This window comes from Monodelphis domestica, chromosome 1 (assembly GCF_027887165.1).
Source record: "Monodelphis domestica isolate mMonDom1 chromosome 1, mMonDom1.pri, whole genome shotgun sequence".
In the NCBI taxonomy this organism is placed as follows: Eukaryota; Metazoa; Chordata; class Mammalia; order Didelphimorphia; family Didelphidae; genus Monodelphis; species Monodelphis domestica.
The window spans coordinates 47,270,503-47,291,475 of record NC_077227.1 but is presented as its reverse complement, the minus strand read 5'-3'; the positions used below and the strand labels follow the sequence as shown (position 1 = coordinate 47,291,475).

The window sequence follows — 20,973 nt, the reverse complement described above, 5'->3', positions numbered from 1 at the left end:
AAATTGTGTTTTCTTTGCCTGTTAGTCTTAATAAGGGACATTGTTATATGTTATAGATACAGATATAGATGTATGTATGTGTGTATATATATATATATATATATATTCACGTAGAACTCTCAAAGTCCCTTTCCATCATTTCTCACAAATTTTTTTGTTCAAGGCAGGAGATTCTAGTGTTTTTTGATTCTTAAGAACTTCAGATTTGTAGGCAATCATTACTGTCTTTTTCTTCAAGAGTTGAAGGACAAGTACAGGCACTACTGTAGTGGGATGTCATAGGTGTTCCTAAATTGGATATAAGTGGTGGGTGACCTTACTATGAGAGATAAGTCTAATTAAACACCTACTGTGTGCCAGGTTCTGAGCTGTATTAAGTAATGCGCATAAAAAAGAAAGGTAAATCATCATCTCTGATCTCTGGGAGCTTAGAATCTTAATAAGGCTGACTGCACACACACCAATCCGTATGGACAATCTGTATTCAGGATAAATTGGCTAATCAACAAAAGGAAGGTACTAGATTTAATGGCTTCTTGTAGAAAGTAGGGTTTGAGCTGGGAAAAATGCAGACAAAAAGGAGACACAAATCTGAATTCTATATAATTGCGAAACCTTAATTAACCCTGGGAATCTACTGACAAGGAAAACAGTGACCTCATCAAAACAACTGGGCATGTTTGGAATCTGTGTAGCTTCAGACCATCTACAATACTAGAAAACAAGAATAGACCCTTAAAGATAATCTAATTTCCTATGAAAGCTTTAGTAAAGAGAGATTACTTAACTATATTCACAAAGGGAGAAAGGCAGGTACTCATACATTTTCTTTTTTTTAGCTCATACATTTAAAAAAGACTTTCCAACAAAAGAGCTTTAAGTTAGTTGGAATAGTAGAAAGATCACTGAATTTGGGGTTAGTCATAAAACTTGGGTTTTATGGCTTGTGCAGGAGACCTAAGACTGCTTTCCTTTTAGACAGTTACCATTGATGAGTGAAAGGCTGACTTAGTAACCCTGCCTTTCTCAGATGTATAAACCTCTGAGAAAGGCCCATTGTCTTGATATTTTTTTTTTCCTGATTAGGGCCTTAGAATTTCTACCTGGTTCAGAGGAAGCTGGAGTTTCTCTCTCTCTCTCTCTCTCTCTCTCTCTCTCTCTCTCTCTCTCTCTCTCTCTCTCTCTCTCTCTCTCCCTCTCCCTCTCCCTCTCCCTCTTCCTCTCCCTTTCTCCCTTTCTCCCTCTCTCCCTCTCTCCTTCTCTCCCTCCCCCTCCTTAATATCTGCTCCCTATTCCCTGGCTACCACCAATTTAATATTCAATCTCAACCATAAAAAATCTAACAAAATAGATCTTGAATGATGTTCCTCAGAGTGTGTGCAGCTAGGGAAAGACTCATGGTTCATGGAGAGACTTGTGAATTAATACTATGCCAAGAGATGAGGAGTCAGACCTTCCTGATAATGTGTATTTTGATGTTGTTGAGAGACACTGCCCTCAAGCTAGACCACCAGAAGCTAGGAAGGAATAGCAACTTCCCAGAAAGAAAGGTCTAAAAAGAAAAGAGTTTGAATATGAAAAGATAGGAAGATGGCCAAAAATTAAAATCAGTATTTGGAAAAAGTTTAGAAATCACTAGTTCAGGTAATAATAGCTGTTTTCTGACTGGGAATCTTATGGCTTGAGAGCATAATCTAGACTTCAATATAGGTCCCCCCTTTAGCAGCCATTAATGTATTATTATGGAACATGATAAACTAGGTATGCAGAGGCCCGTGTTGTAATCACAGCATTTTTGCTGCAAACTAACTGGATGACTGGTCAACTCAGCCTTTCTGACCCTCAGTTTCCTAACAAAATAAGGATCAAAAGGCAATTTTTAAGTGAAAGAGGGGGAAATGGTCATTTAAATACTGTACTTTTGCTATGTAAAAAGTAGAAAACAGTTGTAATCATCAGTTCTAGTATTTTTCTTCTTCAGTTAAATCTTCATGAAGAGGACTTCATTTCCCTTCTTCCCAAACTACTTCCTCCTGTATCAGGTAGCATTACTTTATTTGAAAAGACAGTGAGGTGGTCTAATAGAGCAGCTGACTTCAAATCAGGCCTCACACACTTCTTAGCTGTGTGACCTTGGGCAAGTTACTTGACCTTTGCCTCAGTTTCCTCAATTGTAAAATGTATATAATAACAAAATCTAAATCAGAGTTGTGAGGATCAGTGAAATAATAGTTGCAAAGTACTTTATACAAGGCCTGATCTACATGCTATATAAATGTTTATTCCCTTCTTCTGAAGAGGAAGATTTCTACTTGAGAATGGAATGAGTAAGGAATATAAGGTAGTAGAAGGCTTGGCTCATCGTAAATTAGGAAGAAGAATGCTTCTTGTTTCCTATTTGTATTACAGAAGGATGTGCTATAGAATGTGGTCTTGTAGAAAGCACTGCTGGCTCTAACACTGGTTACTTGTCAGCTATAAAGACATTTTTTATTAACCAAATAATTTTCTTAAGAGGCTGCATTGTTAGGATTCCTTGCAGAGTTTTCAGTTTTTTTTTGTTTGTTTCTTTTTTTTACTATCTGTGCTAGGGATAGAACTAAAGATTCTTTACTCCAAGCACAAATAAATCTTAGTATATATCGCTTTCTTAGAATAAGGATCACTCTAATTGTTCTTTCTGGTATTTGGACCTGATGGTTCTTTATAACCTTATTTTTTTTTTAAGACTGGCATCCAGAGGAATTTCCTTCCTATCCTAGTTAGCCTGTTGTTTACAGTGTGGTAAATTCTTCTCCAAAAGGTCAGGACACCTTATTACTAGAAGTATGTTGGACAAAAATATGCAAAAACATTTTATTCCATTGACATTTTTCCCCAAAAGTTTTTTTCTTGCTATTTTTCCCTTTTACCCTATCATCCTTATCTGTTTTTAGAAGGCAGATAAGCTTTTAGAAAATGAGCTGTAATTATCAAAGTTGTTGGTCATCATAAACCACAGTGTATAGTCTGGAATAAAGATCCCTTGTTCAAAACAGATGCTCCTATTTACTTATATTTAAATTTACCCTCAGAAGAATATCATTGATTTTTTAAGAGAAAGTTTTTACAAATTAAAATGTTGATCCTGACATCATGCTATATAGGTAAGGAATCATAGATCAGTTTTAATGGAAATTATTTTCAATTAGTTAAGAATCATTCTTGATATTTTAATGGCCTTTGACCAAATTGAACAAACTATTTAAAGTTTTCTTAATTGATTCATAGTTTACTACCAAATTGTACTATCAGAATTGGTTATTAGTCCCATGGATGTTTCTCAGGAGAAGGGAAAGGAAGAGGATGCAGGGAAAAACATAAAATTTATTGTGAACTTTCCCAAATTTTAGATATCAACTTTACTGGGTCAGTTCAGTTCACCACCTCTGCTCCCAATCATTTGGTCTATTTAGAGCTGTAAATTTAGGAGTCAGAAGACCTGGGTTCAACTCCTGACTTTTCCATTTAATGCCTTTGTAACCATGGGTCAATCACTTACCTGCTTTGAGCCCTTAGTGTCTTTCCTTAAAAATACAAAAGTTTGGTCAGATGTCTAAAGCTTCTTCCATCTTTTAAATTTTGGGTTCCAAGATCTTGGTCTTCTTATATGTGTTTACTACAGAATGGAAATAAGATCTGGCTTTAGAATGATTTTGTACCAGTTTGTACCCATTGAGAAGTTGTTTTGTATTTTGAGAGGTAGTTCTTTTTCAGTTATGTTTTCTTAAGGTAGCCAATATAAGCACCAGAGGTCAAGCTGGACTCTTTCTTCAGCAAGATAGGCTTTTCCACATGGAGACCTTAAAATATTTTCTGGAACAAAATAAGTGCAATCTCCTGGTAGACCACAAACTGTTAAGGAGGTTTGGCCAGGAGCTTTCATCACTTCCATTAATTCTCACTTTGGAAGTTCTATATTGAACATGAAATGTGAAATACAGGGTTGAACAGAACTGAAACTAGGTCAGATTTTGTTTCCCTTAAAAAGATGACTAACATGTTTTTATTGACATTATTGTAATTCTCAATATTCTATGAAGCAGAGTAGTGTTTATAGCAGTCTAGAAAGAGGTATAGAAGCAAAAGTAGGGCAATTTTTGAGAATTCTCGTTGGGATAGTTGTTAGCCTGGTGTTAAGATTAACATCCTCAGAAGTCTGTGTATTTATTTCTAATTCTTTATTTAAATAGTGAAAGCAGGTTGGAGAGAGAAAAGGCACAATTCACATAGCCAGTGGCTTAGTTAATCTGCTCACCTCTGTCTCTGTTTGCTAGTAAAAAGACTGTGGACTGCCCTGTCAGAAATGCCAACAAGAGACCATGCTACTTCCTTGATCTCTAACTTAACCCCAGTGATGTCATTCTTTCTGGGACTCCCTGGTTAGACAGACTTGACCTCAGTCTAGGTCACTGGCTAGATCTCTTGATGCCAGGATTCATGTTGGACTAGAGGCAAAAAGTCTTTTGGGGCACCAAAGAACCAAGAGGCTTCTGGCTGGCATCTTCCTTATACAGAAAAGCCTCAGGCCCTGTTCCCAACCCAATCAAAGAGTGGGTGTGAGACTGAAATAGGTTTTCAAAATTTTTCTTTTAAAAAGGAAAGAGGAATATAAATTTATGTTAAATTTACACTAGTAAAAAGTAGAACTTGTATGGTGAATTATTTTTTTAAAAACCACAATTTTGTGGGAAGTATATTGTCTCTTTTATATTTGAGAACTAAGGAAAAAGTAGAGTTGAAGTGATAAAATCTAACCTTAAGCAGTTATTCTAGGTCTATGCTCATCTGCTCTTAGTCTTATCATCAATTCAGAAGCTTCTAATAACTGTTGAGTCTTTTCTCTTTTCCTCCTTCCATTTAGAAACTGAATTTTATTCTGAAATCTTACGGATTTTGCTAGTTAGAAACGTATCTTCCTTTAAAATTTCAAAATGTCTTTCTTCAAACTATTTTCCAACAGATTTGTTAGCTGGAACTACTAGTAGGGAAAATAATGTACCAATTCTACTGTCATGCCCCACGATTTAACATTTGATTCCCCAATCTTTTAGATTAGTGATGGTGAACTTTTTAAGAGTCAGAATGTTGACCCCCCCCCCCAAGTGATGAACATGCTCCCCCTCCCCCTTTTATCCCACAAAGGGGAGGAAGAACTTGCTCCCATTGGGCTGCTGGACAGAAGGGCAGATGACTGAGGAATGTCCTCAGCAGGTGTAGAGAGGGGGAGGGGAGTGGCCCAAGTAGTCTGCTCCCTTCCAGCTCTGCTGCCTGTGAGCTGTCCACCTTCCTCCCTGTGCACTCCCATTGGGCTGCTAGGTAGAGGGGCAGGGAGGCACAGTGGAGAGGGGGAAGGAAGCAGCTCTACTCAAGTCTCTCTGACTTTTTAGTAATGAACTCTGGAGGTGGGGGAAGGGCTGATTGTATGCCCACAGAGAGCTCTCTGCATGCCATACCATAGGTTCACCATCACTATTGTAGACTCTGGTAATAATAGTCACTGTGACTAGTAATTAATGAATTTAATTTTGAGCATCTATAGATAGCCTACAATAGAAAGACTGACTTCCTTCCTACTTTAAAATGTTTTATCGTTTGTGTCTGCTGCTTTCGTTATCAGTTAGAGTTGGTTCTGATGATTGTCATTTCCTTGAAAATTCCATATAGTCTTTAAGGTAATACAACACCTTCCATGAGAATTATTTAAATCCGGATTCTAGAATCCTTAATGATATTATCATAGAACATAAAACTTATTACTTAAGATATAATATATCTGCAATGTGACATTTTTATTTTTTAGTTATTTTTTATTAATTTAGACTATTTTTCCATGGTTACATGATTCATGTTCTTTCCCTTCCCCCTACCATAGCCAATGTGCAATTCAACTGGGACATATATTTTTAAACAGCATTCAAAATGAATTAAAGAAAAAATAAACTTGATTTCACTTACATTGTTGACAGTTCATAAATAAGAAACTAAGAACTTTTTGTAGAATATTTCTTTTTGTAAGTTTTTAAAAAAGGAAAATATATTTCCCAGAAGTACACTAAGCTAAGATAGTCCCAAGATTAAAAGTACTTATCCAGGATTTATGAAGAATAGTCCTCTTAACTAGAGATATTTAGATCTTAGTGTATTTTAGAGGCAAGCTGGTGGCACATCAGATAGAACAGAGAGTTTATGGCCTTCCAGAAAGCTGTACCTATTTTGTTCCAAAAAATATCTTAAGTTCTCTATGTAGAAAAACCCATCTTACTGAGGAAAAAGTTACTTGATCTCTGATTCCTATATATCCGAACTTGATGGAGTTAGGAAAACCGGAGTTCAAATACAGTTTTAGACACTTCTTAGTGTATGGCACTTTGTAGTTTATTTAACCTTTGTTTTCTTTCATTTCCTCAACTAAAAAATAGGGATAGTGATAGCACCTTTTTAGCAGGGTTACTGTGAAGATCAAATGAGATAATATTTGTCAAAAGTGCTTAGCACAGTATCTGGCATATAGTAGGTGTGGTATAAATGCTTATTCCCTTCCTTTTCCCTGTGGTCTCTTGCCTACAGGTAGAACCTTCACAAGACATTTGTATATTTTAGATGTGGCATAACAGTACTCACATTTTCTTACCTAAAAATTGTAACCCATACGCATTACTGCCTATAGGAGACTTTGAATCATTTGTTCTAATATTTGTAATTTGATTGGTGAATTAGCAAGCATTTATTGAGCACCCACTATGTGCCAGGCACTGTTGCTGCTGGGGGATACAAAGACAAAAATGAAGCAGCCCCTGCCTTCAAGGAATATATGTACTACCATGGATGGAAACATATATTTGTATGAGCAAAATCATGGAATAATTGTATGTGCAATGCAGAAATGGAATTTTATAGCATTAAAAAACAATACAAATATTTTCCTCATTTTATTCCTCTTCCACCCCTGCATCTGACTAGTCCAAGTGACTCCATCCTCTGCCTTAGTTCCACTTCATATTCAGGTATGCAATGTTGGATAGGCATCTTTCTCATGTTGCTCTGCAACTTCATTCCCATATTAGTAAATGTGGAAAGACTACCAAATTAGCTGTCAGGGGGCCTGAGTTCTCATCTGAGCCCTGTCATTTACATAGCATTTCTAGATAATTTCTAGTTTAGTATTCTGTAATCACCATAGGAATTTGAAGTTTACTAATCTTTTACAGTTGTTTCATATCCATCTAAATAGAATGATTTTGTCTTCAAAGATCCATCATTTCAAGGGTAGGGGGATTCTTTTTATGATTTAAACTTTGCTACATTTTTTGATGTGTTGCTGTGTTTTAAAAAAAAAGTATTCATCATCTGCTGGCGAGATCTGATGATGAGCTTCTCTGGATTTAACTAGATGGGTGAAAGAAACTGAATATGATTTGCTAGTGCTTAGGATATGCATTGTCTCTAGTTTTAACCTGACCTTTTTGGGTGATATAATTGGCCAACATCTATTTTTAACTGAGCCTCTGGGATCAGAGCTAGTATCAGCTTTTGCTTAACATAAAGGAAGTGTAGGGCTCAAAGTAATCGAATAAAACTTTTCATTGTGTACTTAATGTGTGATCTCAAACAACCCGGAGAATGTTAAGAAAAGTACATTGGTAGATATGGTTTATATATACTTGTCTCTCTTTTGACCTGAGAAGTTCTTAGTTTCCCTTAGTATATGAAGTCAATACTTAAAATATATGTGGCCAGTATTATTATTTTTGAGTTTGAGACTTGCCCAGTACCATAAGAAAAGTTTAAAAGAAAAACATCTTTTTAATTTCTAAAAAAAAAATAACTAATTTAATCTATTTTTCAATTAAACATTTCTTTCCTCACTTCTCCCCCTTCATTTAAAAAAAAAAACATGACATTTTGATGTCAGTCAGAATAGAAACAGATCTGTCTTATATAATCGCCAATTAACTTGACTTATTTGTTCAGCAAAACTAACCAACATAAAGAAAAAGTCTGACATCTGTAATATTGCATATCCATAGTACTGCACCTTTATAAAGAAGGGAAGATGAACAGATTTTTGATGCTTTCATCCTGTTCAACCATAGATATATTGATTTAAAAGGGTCCATTTCTGTGGGACAAAGTGATAATGTTTTTGTTCATACCTTTCCAATAGTAGTACAATTTATACCAGCATTTCCCAGTTAATAAAACTGCATAACTCTAAAATGACAAAGATTTACAATTCCATGAACTATCACAGCCTCTTTTGCAAATCTTGGATATTCAAATGGATATATTGATGATGTTGGTATTGCTTGCAGTGATACAGATCACAAGCCACCCACACCTGCCCAGCCTATACAATTCTTGTTTATCCTGTTCCCTGACTTTCTTCCATCATCCACACAGTGTGTTGGGACTTTCCTTTCAAGGGTACTGTGCAAGGTCATAGATTGTCCATGGGTCATCCCTCATTTTTGCTGTTTATCCTGCAAATGTTCTTTTTGGTTCACACATTTCTATAATATACTTTTACAATTTTCAGTGGCAAATCTGTCTATACCCACTAAGTACCTTTCTGTTTCCCTCCAGGTTATTCTTATTTTCAGAACTTCAGAGACTGTGGTGTTCTATAACTTGTAGCCCTACAACTTAAATATCACATTGACTATAGAGAATACATGATCCCACTGTGCTTATTATTTAACTACATAAAAATACTTGATTTGTTAGAGCAAAATGCTGCCTTAAAGGCTCTCAAACAAGGTGGAAAGTTATAGCATAAAATGCTCAAGACTGTTTCAAAGGGGTCTATGCGATCAAAACTACTTTTGTAATAATTTGAAGTTTAATCTCAAATATAGAAAATATTAATTGCCATATTCCACACAAACAAAAGCTTTGTGCAGTGAGTCCTCAATAAGTTTTAAGAGTGTTAAGGGGCCCTGAGACCAAAAACTTTGAAAACTACTGGTATAATAGAGAGCTGCTCTGAGTTAGTTAGGTTTCATTCCCAGTCTCTTCTTTATTTAATATATATTTTGTGATCCTGGTCTAGTTACTTAACCTCTCCATCCTCATCCTCCAGGGAACTCTTGTCAAGACTAATTTAGCTCTGTGAGCATGTGTTAATCTGCATTCCTAGTTAGTTAGACCACTTAGAAAGCCCACCCAACAGTATAAATAACTTGGATGGAGACTGAAAGTAGAAAATGGCTTCGGCCCATCATGAGGAAAATTGTCTGGATTTCATTTGGTAAGTAGCAGAGTTCTTTTTATGGCTCCCATCTTTTCCCTGAAACATTACATTTTCAGATTGGGTGGGGCTAATTGGGAAATGTGAAATACTCAATACCATTATCTCATTGATATATTTATCTGAGTTTAAATCATAATATTCACCATTAAATTTTTGAAAATAAACATTTCCTTAATAAAATAGGTATAAGGTAGGATCATATTGTAGAGATTTTTGAATGCCAGGTTAAAAAGCTTATTCTGTGGATAATGAACCAAGACTATGCAAGACTATAAAAGGGGATAATGTGGGCAGATCCTCGATATTATATTAGAAGACTTGTTCTGTCAGTGTATGCAAGCTAGATTGGTGGAAGGGACAAAGGTAGGGGGGAGGTTGGTTGCAAGACTGTTAAAGTTGTCCAGCTGAGAAGTGATGAAGGCCTGAATCAGGGTAGCGGGCCTGGGAAAGGACAGGAGAGGTATAGATGTAGAATATATTTTGGAGTTAGAATCAACTGGACTTGACAACTGATAAGTGGGGTGTTATGGTGAGGGAAGAGTCAAAGCTGGCTGAGGTCTAGAGTCTTAGTGCACTTATCAACAAAGTCATTATAGTTTAGTTGGAGCAGATGCATGCTTAGCAGCAAGGTAGGCATGAAAAAATGCTAGATATAAATTGGGAAATAAATCACAACTGCTGCACATCCTGCCAAGAGACCAAAATAATTTTTAGACTTCTGCCCCTTTTTAGCTGCCCTTTAGTGAAACTTCTGTTCCCATCTTTCCTGGAACTCAGTTTCTGCATCAACAAATGGAATATTTCATTGTAGAACTGCATATTGCCTCTGGAATTGTTCTTTTACCAATAGTGAACATGGGTAGACTTATCTAAAATGGTGCTGCAGTGGATGTATGCTAGATAGTAGAGTGGTCTTGGAATCAGTTTGAATCCTGCTTTAGACATTGGTTATCTAGATCTTGGACAAATCACTTAACTTTTAGCCTGTCATAGGCTAAAAGTTAAGTGATTTGTCCGTTGTCCATTTGTCCATTACAACAGCATTGCTGTAAGAATCAAATAACACTTTTAAAGCAGTGTCCAGAGTGCTATCTAAAGATAATGCATGCATATGCCCATATTATATTTTTAGATTCTTTGGAGCTAATTGAGAAATGTGAAATATTCAAACTTCATAGGACAGCAATATTGCCAAAGATGGCATGCAAAGTGGACTCTGTGGGCATTCAGCAACCTCCCTCCCCCAAAACAGTTTATTACTAGAAAGGCAGAGGGAATCAGGCAGAGCTACTCCTCATCACCATGCCTGACAACATTGTTTCACATCCCTCACCCCTCTGCCCAGTCGCCCCATAGGAGGAAGGTGGATGGCTCACAGGTAGCCAAGCTGGAGGGGAGCAGAGCACTCAGGCAATGGCCCTCCCCCTCTCTATACTCGCTGAGGACATCCCTCACTTTATCCCATTCCTCTGTCCAGCAATCCAATGGGAGTGCTTCATCCCTCCCCTGTCTGGGGTAAAGAAGGGATGGGGTACACCTGGCACTCAGTCTCTGGGGGCTATCATGGCACTTGGTCTAGGGGGTGGGGGCAGGGGCAGGGCCTGGCCTCTGCCTCTAAAAGTTCGCCATCATCCCAGGACCTCAAGTTAGATATTGGCAAATCTTGTTCAGTCTCTGAGAGATTTGAGCCTATGGCCTTTGGTCTGTTGGAACCTAATTTCCTTTCTTAGAGGGGTGGGAAAGAATAAACTGAAAGAATAAGATCTGCCAGTAGGAGTAGAAATACCAAATCAAAGACAAGAGTAGAGCTCAGCCTAGCCAACCTTGGTCAGTAGTCATCCAGAAGAAGTCTACCTGTTCAGAGCTATTAGGTCTGTCCTGGAATTAAATGGAAGATATTAGACTTTGTTATTAGTCAACTGTGTGTGGATCTATTTACATATGAAAGCTGTTTTCTTTTGGAATGGAATTCAGCTTGCTCTGTGTGCCCCTCTTTAGTATTCTTTTTCCCTCTAAAACTCTTCTCTTAGAATTAATACTAAGTATTGGTTCTAAGGCAGAAGATCAGTAAGAACTAGGAAAGTGGAGTTAAGTGACTTGCTCAAGGTCACACAGTTAGAAAATGTCTGAGGCTAGATTTAAACCCAGGAACTGGGTGTGACTCTATGAGCTACTTAGCTTCCTCTTCTAATATTCCCTTACAATCTAGATGCCTACTTTTTCCTGACCAGAGAATAATTCTTTCTCTAGCTACTATACTCAGCTGTCTTGTCTTTTCTCTATTCCCAGTCATGCAATTGGAGGGTCTTATTTTCCCAACTTTGTCACAACCTTTTATCAGATTTTCCCTTTTGCTTTTCTCTCCGAATGACCAACTGGGATTTTGTAGTTTCATGATTAATGATGATAGAGCCAATTTGTAGCACTTAGATTTGCTTGTCATCTTGTAACCATTTATGTCAGGGGGTAGAGATTACTTTGCAAAATAAAATTACCTATTTTTGAACTTTGGGGAACTTTTACAGAATATGGCAGGGACTCAAATCTCTCTTGTTTACCTCCCCAAACCTTGGCTTTTGTAGAAGCACATGCCTTTGCATACTTCTGGCTTTATGCAGTTATAAACTTTAATCTGATGGCTCTGGTGTGTCTGGAAGCAAAGAGGATCATATAGAGCAGTGATGGTGAACCTTTTGGAGACTGAGTGCCCAAACTGTAACCCTCATGCCACATGTGAGCCCCTGCCTTACCCCAGACAGGGGAAGGAGAAGGTGTTCCCATTAGGCTGCTGGGCAGAGGGATGAATGATGGGAGAAATGTCCTTAGGTAATTGTGGAAAGGGGAAAGGGAGCACCCCCCCCTCCAGCATGTGTGCCATAGGTTTGCCAACACACCATGACTCTTGGCTATTTACCTCCTGCTTTGGCAAGCTGGTTCTTTGAATCCACTTCATTGAAGCTAATTTAGATGAGTAATAAGTTAGATTGTTACTAATCTCTTCCTATGCTAATTGTGTGAACGCTTTTTAAGAGAAGTTCATTTCACCTAACTATAATGCTAGGAGGAGAAAGAGATTAGGATATCCAATTTTTGATGACTTTTCTAGTGTCAAGGAGTTTTTTTTTTAATTTATGTAGGTAGACATTGCATGGCATTATGGAAAAAATACATGCCAGAGAGTAGAAAGATTTGGATACTTTCTGTTTCTGCCACTTATGGGCTTGTGACATGAGTCATAAACTTGGGTTTGTTATTAATTGTAGAGGGAACTTCCTACCTTTTGTTCTCTGACAGTGTTTAGAGTATCTATGATTTATGATTGACACAACTTCTCTATCTGTTAAATTTCTTGATTTTTAAAATGGGCATGATACCTGCTTATCTGTCTCCCAGGATGGTCTTGAGGATCAGTTAAAATGTATTTGAAGGCACTTAAAGCAGTAAAGATTTTGCACAGATGTTGGATATCAGTTATACTTTTTTCTTTGATTACATTCAGCTTCTCTAGGCAAAGGGGTAAAGTGAAAAAGAGCCTTCCCTTGTTTGGAGTCAAAGGATGTGACCCCAAATCCTTGCTCCACCATTTTCAGTTGATATGATTAGGACCAAGTTATAATTTCTGTCTGTTTCTCAATCTGCAGAAAGGAGAGGGTTGGACTTAGATGACCTTAAGTTCCCTTCCAGCTCAAAACGTGTAATTTAAAGATCATCAACCTCCCCACACAATATAGGAAGGATCAGAGCCAAGTCAAATACTTTGTAGCAAAGAATATTGTAAGAATCGTTTTCTTTTTAGCCACTTGTCCTTCCTCCAAATTATTTTAGCACTCAGGTTTTTCTATTTTGCATGGACTCTTTGAACCATTTGTGCTTCCTTTATGTAAGACTTGTCATACTACAGGTTCAAATTTCTTCTGTTTTAGGAAACTATAAAATTAATGACAATTCTGTTAGAGGAAAATAAGTAAGTCTTCTAATAACCTTTCTGATAATTACTGAAATTTGCTAGCTCAAAGAGCCTTCCTGACCTATTTTCATTTCTCCAAATAGTGATCATTTAAGCCAACAAATTAAATAATCATCCTCTGTATCTTTCTTGGAAAAAAATCTTCTTTACCTAGAGTTGTTTGTGTACCTGAAAGGAAAAAAAGTTCAAGGAAATTAATAAAGTATTGACCTACAGTAGTATTTATCCTTCCTAGCTAACCCCTGGCTTTATATATTGATGCCTAATTATAATGCTCCACGTGCCTTGGTAAATATCATACTATCACCCCCAATAGTGATGTCACCAAATACCAAGGACAACTACTAACAAACCGTCATCCATTGGCAAGACAGCTGACATCAAGTTGAGTGGCTTACTCAATGCTACTTCTGGATCTTCGAATACCTGTGTGGCTCCTAAGGGTCTCTGATAGAAGATATTTCATGAAGATCCTATAAGACAGACCAGTGAATAAAAACTGGAACAACATCAGTGAGCTTTGTGTCATTGTATTTGACATTTAATTCTTTTACCTGTTCTCAGAGCCATATAGATCAAGAGTTTTGAGGTCATTGTGGTCCCAACCCCCCCCCCCCCAAATATTTAAGATATTCTCAGAGAATGACAGAGGTGGAAAGGATCTTAAAAGTAATTCAGCCCATCACCCTCATTTCAGAACTGAAACTGAGACCTGTAGAGTTGATATGCTTGTCCATGATCACATAGCTAATTGACAGCAGAACCAGAAGAAGCCTGGCTCTTAGTAGCAATACTCTTTTTACTATGCCAGGATGCTTTTCTTTGTAGCTTAAATTTGGGATCTGACCTTGTTAAAAAGTGCTTCTACTTCTCAGTGTTACATAGGAAAGGGTTTCCCCTTCTAAAAACATGTGACATAAGAGTTTTTTTCTAAAGGCAAATACTGCTACACCTATAAGTGTAAGAATTTCTTCATTTAGCATCCTTTCCCTTGCTTCTAAGGTGGAGAATGAGTATACCATTTAGTTTGCATATTTCTTCTGGATCATGCCCATTTTGTTCGTTGCAATCCTCAGCTCCAGTCTCTATTGACTTGCAGAGGGGCTCTTCCAGCATCCCTAGGGAAAATGTGCAGCCAATCTCTAGTGGTCTCTGTCACCTTCTGGTGTGATGTTTGAATTGGCAGAAAGGACAGTCTGTAGTTGTCATAAGTCAGTAAGAGAAATTGTACCAGGTCTTGCCTTTCTAAGGACCCACCTCCATACACTTTTTCAAAATGCTTTGATTTTCACGTTACATTTCTACTTCTTAACACAGTATCCTTTTGATCTGGAGCAAATCCCTGGCAGAGGAGAAAGTAGAGGGAAGGTGTCCATCTGCTGGGGTGGGGGACTAAGGGAGACCTTGATACTTTTGACAGAGGCCAGCACAATTGAGCCCTAGCTTCCACCTACAGGTTAAAAGTTTGGTTTGGGAAATCAAGGTAGATATTTTTGTTCTTTTTGGAGCCAATTAGGAGGACAAGGCAGGAAAATCTTCTCAATTACTAGGGGTTGTTTCCTCAGTGTGTGTTTTTTTTTCAGTTAGTCAGCAAATAAACATTTATCGGGCATTTGCTGTGTGCCAGGCACTGGTCTAAGCTCTGGGCTCCGTGTTCAAAGGAGGAGAGTCCAGCCTGAGTTCAGGACAAAGACTTGGGTCTGATGGACATCTGACATCTTCCAGCTTCCAAGAGAATGTAGAATGGGCCACAAGGAAGCTTTCTCTGAGAGGTCATTTATCATGCTCTGCTGCAGTTTCATAAAGGCATTGCAACATACTCAGGGCAATCAGCTCTCCCCACGAGAGATTCTGGCTTGGCATTTAACCCCGATGCTGATTTCCAGTTGCTCTTTCATCACTTCCCCAGTTTGGGAAAGGTAATGGTTTGTGCTGGGAGGATGCTTCCCAGCCTTCAGGCTCTCCCATTCCTGCCCAATGGGCCCATTGCTATCAAGGCTGCTTAGTGGGCTTGCTTCTGCCTGGCCATGGTTGTCCAGGGCTATCCCAGCTTCTAATCAGCCTGCCTTTGCTTCCCAGGCTGGCCAGGGTGGTTCTTCTAAAAGCTTGTATGAATTGCTGTTACTGTCTCTATTTTTTAAATAAATCCTTTTCTGTTCTTTGCAACTCATTTGCTTTTTTTCTTTTCTTTTAAAAAATTACTATTAACACCTGTTGATTTTTTTTTTTCTGACTGGCCTGTCACTGCATTCCTGCTGCCCCTCCCTCTAGCTGGGTTTGTCAAGTCGCCCATGTCAGAAACTAAACTCACGGGGGACGCCTTTGAGCTGTACTGTGACGTGGTTGGGAGCCCCACTCCAGAGATCCAGTGGTGGTACGCAGAAGTCAACCAGCCAGAGTCTTTCAGACAGCTGTGGGACGGTGCTCGGAAGCGCCGTGTCACCGTAAACACCGCCTACGGGTCAAACGGCGTGAGTGTGCTGAGAATAACCGGCCTCACCTTGGAGGACTCTGGGACTTACGAGTGCAGGGCCAGCAACGACCCAAGGAGGAATGACTTGAGGCAAAATCCCTCCCTAACATGGATCCGAGCCCAGGCTACCATAAGCGTCCTTCAGAGTGAGTCCAGCACCCTACAGTAGTAGCACTGTAGTCCTTAGAGGTGGCCCAGTGACCCTTCTCCCTTCCACCTCCTTCCTAGTATGACCACCCACCCTGTCTTTGTTTTTTCAAACCCATAACCTTCTCAGTTGTAGTATATTGAATATTTGTGGCAGTTTTCCCCCCCTTTTGCCCTTCCTTTTCCCCCTTTTGTACTCTTACCACCATTTCCCTCAATTCATTCCCTCTGTGTGTCTCTTTACTCTCTAGGAACAAAGGACTTGGGAAAAATCTGTGAAAATGTCTAAAATCTCCTGTCATGTGGGGTGGGAGGAGGGAGGAGGGACACGGGGAGGTGTCAAACAACATTTAAATGACACAGAGCCACACTCAAACCAGTCTAGTGTTGAAATTGTTTCTTCCCCTCCCTTTAATTTTATAGTAGGTTTCCTGCCATCTTTTGCTGCCTCCTTCTCTAGTGCCTTTTTCTATTTTCATTTTTCTCCCTAAATCTAACCACTTTTGATTTTATTCTGACCATCTGTTTGGAGCTCTCAGAGTGGCTGCCTTTACCTGTGTGGTTTTTGAGTTCCTGTGTGTCTGCTCCTCCCCCTTTGTGGTTTGCTGTCATTGTATACTGTGTGACAGGGTGTTGGCAGTGGACGCCATTGGTGTAGTGTAGTGTGGTGCTGTATTTTGGTTGTCCCAAGTCACCTGCAAGTGTGGATTTTCCCATAGTCCCAGCTCCTTTTCTTTTTCAAAAACAGTGGCATGTGTGTTTCTGATAGCTTTCTACCACAGCAGCAAACTTCTCACTTGCTCTGTTTATTGGATCCTCCGTTCTTCCCAGGCAAGGAACAGTCAGGGATTTGTACCATCTGTCCTGTTATCAGGAGCCTGGTGACTCTAGGCAACAGGATAGCCCTTTGGATTTTGCCTCCTTGTAGACAACTCAGCTTTGATGCATTTCCAGGTCTTATTACAGGAAGGTAGCAGCCCTGAGTTCCTCTGGAGTTCTTCAGGAGAGGAACTTTATTAACTATCCTCTTCTTTGGGCAACAGAGCTGAGCAGGTGGCTCAGGACTTTCCCCAGTGGCCATAGTAGCAGGTAGAGGGAGAGCATGAGTCACCAGAGTTTTTGTTTTTATTTTGCTATCTGGAAGTGATGTGCTAATTGGTACAGTTGGGAGTTGGGGTGACAGTAGGGTTTTTAAACATCTAGAAAGCTAACAGGCTCTGCTAGCAATAGTCCTAGCTCCCGTTTTAGTATTTTTGCAACTAAGGCACATGCTTTAGCTAACTGTACTAGTATTCTGGGAACTTTTCTCCAGGCTCATCTCTAGTTTTAGCTTATTAACCTCCTTGATTTTGAAACTATTTATTTTGAAATTATTTGGTGTGCATCCGTAACTTGTGCCTCAGATGGTAAAGACTAAAACACTTCTGAGGACTTTGGTATTAACAAATGAGATAATGAAACCTGAATCTCGAAATCTATTGTTTTTCTTTGGTTGCTTTTATACCACAACCTTTCTGGAAAGTGGGTATCTGGAAGTTGTTCTATATAGAAACTTGGCCAAAAATGGAAAGAAAATGCTTATAGAAGGGAGAGGAGAGCCACTGCAGCAAGCCCTATTAAATCAGAGAATTTGCCTCTGGAAAATGGAAAAGAAAACCTTATAGACATATGTATGGGGAAAATTAACTAAATGACATGGATTTTTTTAAAAAGCCTTCCTTCCTCTGCATGAACCCCCTTTTTCCTAACCCTCTCCCCACCCCTGTTCCTTTGTCTTCTCCTAAGAAGCAGTTTTTATAGGTACTCGAAGAAACTGTATCTGACTGAACACGGTCTCTAATCTGTAAGGCTAATGGTGCCTTTACACTGGTAGTCTGTATCAGGTGTTTACCAGAATCAAAGTGCCTTGCCTTTGCAGCTTATTCAGTGTACCTGATTCAGAGACTTAAAATACAGATCCTTGTATACCCAAGGGGAGGGTGTAGGGAGTGTGAGACTTCTTAGGAAGTTTCTCAAGTTAGTTGGGGAGCCCCACAGACTAGTTGCATTTGATAAGCTGGACTCCTCAGATTTCTTGGAAATTAGTTTCTTAATTCACCAACTTCTAAAGACCAGTGATTTAAATCCTTCCTAGCTAGATCTACTCTTATCTTTCCTTGCCAACCTCTCATATTATTGACAACTGGGCTGTGCCTGCTTTTAGTGTCCTATAGCTTTCTTGGATTGCTTTTTATTTCTGACTCTTCAGTGCTCTCCAGAAAGTTTTTTCTGCTGGCCATGGGGAAAGGTTGAGCTTCATCTTGACTCATTAAGGGGATGATCCACAAGCAGTATCTTCCAAAATCCTAGAATAATGGATAACAGTAAAAATATGTCCAATTTGGATGGAGTGCCCAAGGAAGAGATGTCAACAAAGAGTTTGATACCTTTTACTTTAATTGGCATCAATGCCAAATAAAGACATAAATGATTGCTTCTGGGATTTCTAGGTTTCCTGTGTCATATTAATGGCTTGGACCAAGCTATTACCTGCTGTTCTGGCCATAACTTCCGAGTCTAAGACCATGAAACTTATGTAGATTTCCCTTAGTCTACTAGGCTGGACATAAGCAGTAATCTGCCACTAAAAATGCAGTACATATCTGTTGAGAATGATACTGATAGAGATGTACATTACAGGTGTGGTAATAGGTGATCTGTCCAGGTCTGATTTCTATATATTGTCATAGTAGGTGATGGCTGTGACCTCTGCTAAATTGTACATATACAGTACAGAATCACACCTCACACAAACAACTCAAATTACTACTCCATTTACTTCCAACTGAATCTATCCTGGATCATTAGCACTTAAGGGTGAAAAATATATTTGTCTTTGTTGTACTAGTATTCTCCAAGAAGGATGGGCAGAAAATGATAGCTTTCATTTCTTCCTTAATAGTCCTAAGAAGTAGTAGTCAGTTGCATAGCCCTTAATGAAAATGGTTGTCTGCCATCTGGCCTCCTTAGGCTTAAAAATGAGAGAACTTGCTGGCCTTATCCTTGTAACCCCCTTCCTCATGTCATTGGGGGAGGGGTGGGAGCTGTGCAGAGCAATGAAATTGGACAATAAAATAAAGCAAAAACCTAAAAGTGTGTTTGGATGTTACCTTTATTTATACTTTGGTTTTTCTTTTGTGAAGTAACAGTTTAATCTTTTTTTTTTCTCCTTGTTTGGTCTTGATTTTCTCTTGGAAGTGTGATGCCTTCTTAATGCTTTCTGCTGCCAATGTATGTGCCTTCCATTGCAGGGTTCACAACAGATTCTGCTCATGTTCCTGAGCTGCAGGGATTTGGCTTCAGTCCAGTAAACGTCAAAGACCTTGAGACATTACTGTATTAATGATTGTGTTAACATGCATCTGCTTCTCTGTCATAGTGGCTGCTATGGCTCCATTATTCGTACATAAAGATCCTGCCTGTTTGATGTTAACTGGGAGAATGACCAATGCTGACCTGATGATAAACTGAAGATAACTTTCCTTTTTCTGGAGTACAAAAACCCATAGGTTGATTTGTTTGTGGAGTAATTTTAAGTGTTTGATGTTCTCTTTCACCAGTTTCTTTGAAGTTGAAAATTTTTACTATGGAAAAAAAAGTACTTGGACAATAGATATTTGAAATATTTCTCTCCCTTTTCCCTTCCCCAGAAAAACAAACAAAGATATGGTTCTGAATAGAGGAGAGGGTTTGTTGTCCCTGAAATTAAGCATAGTAATGCATAAAAAGGTATCTTGGAGTTGCAGCTTAGAAGTAGGTGGAAAGAAAAGGATGATGAACAAGAATGTTATTTTCAAATGAGGAACTCAAAGGAAAATACAAAGGACACATCTGTGGATCTGAGGAATGTGTGGGAAAGGGATTGGAAGGCCTTAAAAATAAGATTTTTCCAGTAGTTGTTGACCAACAGAAAGAGGGTACTAAAGTGTATCAAAATTAAAAGGAAAAAAATGATGGTCGCTTTCAGCATACTTTCTAATTGAGACTTTCTAGAATGATTGGGTATGACTTTAAAATCTTTTACTTGTCTATTCTCATAGATATTTTAGATCTACTAGAAAAGAGTGGCTTTATATTTGAACCTATGATGCCTGGAATAAAACATGAAAGTAGGATGTACTCAGCTCCTTATGAGGTTTGTAATGTGGAGTTGTGATGATGAGGAATTAACATGTCCAAATAAAAAAGCCTTTTACTCTTTGCTATTAACTCAGTTTGACCTTGGACAAGTCATTTCCCCATCTTTAAAATGAAGACTGGACTCGAGTCCTTTTAGCTTATAATAAAATCCTGTTACATTACTAAAACTTTTTATATTCTGCAGTTGGTCTTAATTGTCTCTCGAATGGAATTTCATGTTTCATTTCTGAAAGATTCTACATTTTGGAAAGAAAGATAAGGGTTCCTTAAGAATGTTACCATAGGGGGGCAGCTGGGTAGCTCAGTGGATTGAGAACCAGGCCTAGAGACGGGAGGTCCTAGGTTCAAATCTGACCTCAGACACTTCCCAGCTGTGTGACCCTGGGCAAGTCATTTGACCCCCATTGCCTTTACCCCTCTTCTGCCGTGGAGCCAATATACAGTATTGACTCCAAGACAGAAGGTAAGGGTTTAAGAAAAAAAAAAGAATGTTACCATAGGAAAATTAAGGAAACAAAGCAGACTTCCATTAGGAAGTATGTGTTTTGACCAAGTAATATTTATACATTGTTTTAACTTTGTCAGAAATGGTTATAACTAGGTTTCTTTAGAAGGTATATTCATATTTAAGGGGGGAAGTCCAAACATGCATTGCTTTTGGTGATTTTAGAACTGTTCCAGGCCTTAGTCACCCCTATAGATGGGATTGTTGCAAATATAAAACATATTGCCACAGTTTACAAAAGCTACCAGGTGGTGCCTGCCTGGTTTTCTTGAATAACTGCTGAAACCTCAGGCATTTGGTCTGTAACATAAGGGTACTATATACCAAGACTAAGTGGGATGTGACAAGCATAAATGCAAGTATGGATCCCATTCTTTCATATGTGGACTGATTGGTCTTTATGCTGTTGT

General features: G+C 38.6%; 1 protein-coding gene across 1 annotated transcript in view; it reads left to right on the top strand.

Moving 5' to 3' along the window:
* NPTN (neuroplastin) overlaps window positions 1-20,973 on the top strand; it is a 73,636-nt gene that overhangs the window by 22,613 nt on the left and 30,050 nt on the right. Inside the window, exon 2 of the mRNA XM_007478121.2 lies at window positions 15,531-15,878. Within this exon, the coding sequence (XP_007478183.1) occupies window positions 15,531-15,878 (348 nt within the window). The remainder of the gene's footprint in view (window positions 1-15,530; window positions 15,879-20,973) is intronic.